This window comes from Asparagus officinalis, chromosome 9, assembly GCF_001876935.1.
Source record: "Asparagus officinalis chromosome 9, Aspof.V1, whole genome shotgun sequence".
NCBI classification, from domain to species: Eukaryota; Viridiplantae; Streptophyta; class Magnoliopsida; order Asparagales; family Asparagaceae; genus Asparagus; species Asparagus officinalis.
This window is the reverse complement of record NC_033802.1, coordinates 62106609-62108727: the sequence shown is the minus strand read 5'-3', so window position 1 is coordinate 62108727 and position 2119 is coordinate 62106609. Positions and strand designations below refer to the sequence as shown.

Here is a 2119-nt window from a genome sequence, read left to right as displayed (position 1 = left end):
ATAGTTTTTTTTTTTTTTTTTGGGGGGGGGGGGGTCTATTCGCCACTGGGTGACACTACAGCGGTCTGTTCGCAATTTACCCTTTATTATATTATGAATGTTGTGATAAACCTTAATGCCTCACTCTATTATGATGTCACTCATAGCTCATATTGTCCAGATGTTTTTGATGCTTGACTTGGGTTCGATTCGGTTTAGCAAAAGTTTTAACGTCTTTCTTGCCATTGTAATTTGGTTTCAACCTAATCTCAGATGTATTTGAGTTAGATGAATTAATTTTGCAAGGAGTGATATTTTCTCTTTATTGTTTCCTTTTTTAAACATTTTTATGTCCCTCTGCTTTTGGTGCAGAGGTTGTCAATCCTTGCCTGACCTTCCAGAGTTCCAGCTCTCATTAAAACCCGATGATTACAATGTACCAGATATTGATGCATCATGGGATAATGAGAAATTTGAGCCTCAGATTCAATCTCTCAAGGAGCATCTCAAAGATGAAGATGAAATTGTAGAAACTTGATGAGAAGGAATAAAAGTCTATCCTTTTTCAGGATTTCGGAAAATCCTACTTTTGCCTGTTATTGCTTTGTTTAACGACGAAAGTTATACTGTGTTGTTGTATGTAAAATTGTTATTAAAGCCTGTGTTATATAGCTATGCAAAACCCGGCTGATTTCCAGCTTGATAGTTAAATATGAAAAATGTTATGAGAAAGCTTGTGTTCGCAACTTTTTTGTTGATGTACTATTTAAAAGTTAGATGAAATTGATGATATGACTGCAATTCTTTGCTTCATTCTTTTATTTTTTATTGTTTCTTCATGATTTACTTAGCCATCGTCTCTATTCTTGTAGCTTAATTTGATGCGGAAGTCTTTGAAGTGCATAACGTCCATTATTTTAAGGGAAAATCATCTTTTAACCCAAAGTTTTACCCCCACTTATTTAAAAACTCATCCACTTTTCTAAACCCTAATAAACCCATTGTACCCATATGACTTAGTTTTAAACCCAATGTCTATTATACCTCTCTATCTTTACACTGTATTTTTTCCAAAATTGAAAAACTCAATATTGCCCTTTCTCTCTTCTTCTGATCATCGCTAACAACAGCAATGGCGACGATGGCCGGAGAAAATGGCGGGCTGCTCTCGCACTTCACCAACCCCTAATTTTGTACTCATCTTCAATTACTCTCTCATTCTCTCTCCTCCATTAATTTCCCCCTTCTTCTTGAGAAATCTCTCTCCTCCATTAATATTCTATTTCCTTATGTGAGTCTTCATTAGATTTGAGCCCAATGTACTCTCCAGCTCAAAACCTCTAGTTCTTTTTAATTTGTATGGAGTTTTTGACGAAGTTGAGAAATTATGAATTCATGAACTATACGTTATTATGTTTGTTTATTGACTTTTGATAGACTTCGTCAAAGTGTGAGAGTAGATTTGTGGTTATCTAATGGTTGAAGACACACTGCAGTGGACAGCTCAAAAAAAGACACTAATCCTACATCAATAGCTTGTTAACATTTTGAAATTTTGGGTTTTCCAATACTGTATGTTAACATTTTGAAATTTTGGTTTTTTTGGCAATAGCTTGTTAAAGATGTATTGTTCTTATAAATTGATGGATTTTTATCAAGCTTATGCTTAAGGAAAGGGTATGTGCATAACAATTTTGCTCATATATATCTATGTTTTGGTGACTAGGTTGATGCATAGAAGGTGTTTAATAGAATGACAAAAGGGATATAGTTATTTGGACCACAACGATTAGCGGTTATGCTATATTGCTGTTGGTTGAGGAGGCAATAGAGGTGTTTGATGAAATATCCAAGAGAAGTTTGGTTTTGTGGACCGCCATGATCTTAGCTCATTGGTATGCCTTCCTACGCCCTCCGGTTGCTCCTCACCATTTTCTATTGTCGCCAATACCTAACGTAATGCACAGCTACCCCTCAGAAACCATTCGTCAATGCACACTAACTTTCCAATCAAATACATGAGAGAATCCCCCACTCTTGGCATTCGATCAGATCTTCGCATTGCTGTCACATTGCAACCCAAACGACAAATCAACTACAATCTGCAATATGATGTACCAAGTAGTATCCAATGTATCAT

The 2119-nt window shown here is 35.8% G+C and overlaps 1 protein-coding gene across 3 annotated transcripts in view; it reads left to right on the top strand.

Annotated features, from left to right (window-relative positions):
• LOC109824600 overlaps window positions 1-518 on the top strand; it is a 5696-nt gene extending 5178 nt beyond the window's left edge. For all 3 annotated transcript variants that reach the window (XM_020391231.1, XM_020391229.1, XM_020391230.1), the window contains one exon: window positions 352-518. In XM_020391231.1, the coding sequence (XP_020246820.1) occupies window positions 352-517 (166 nt within the window). In that variant the 3' untranslated portion in view covers window position 518. The remainder of the gene's footprint in view (window positions 1-351) is intronic.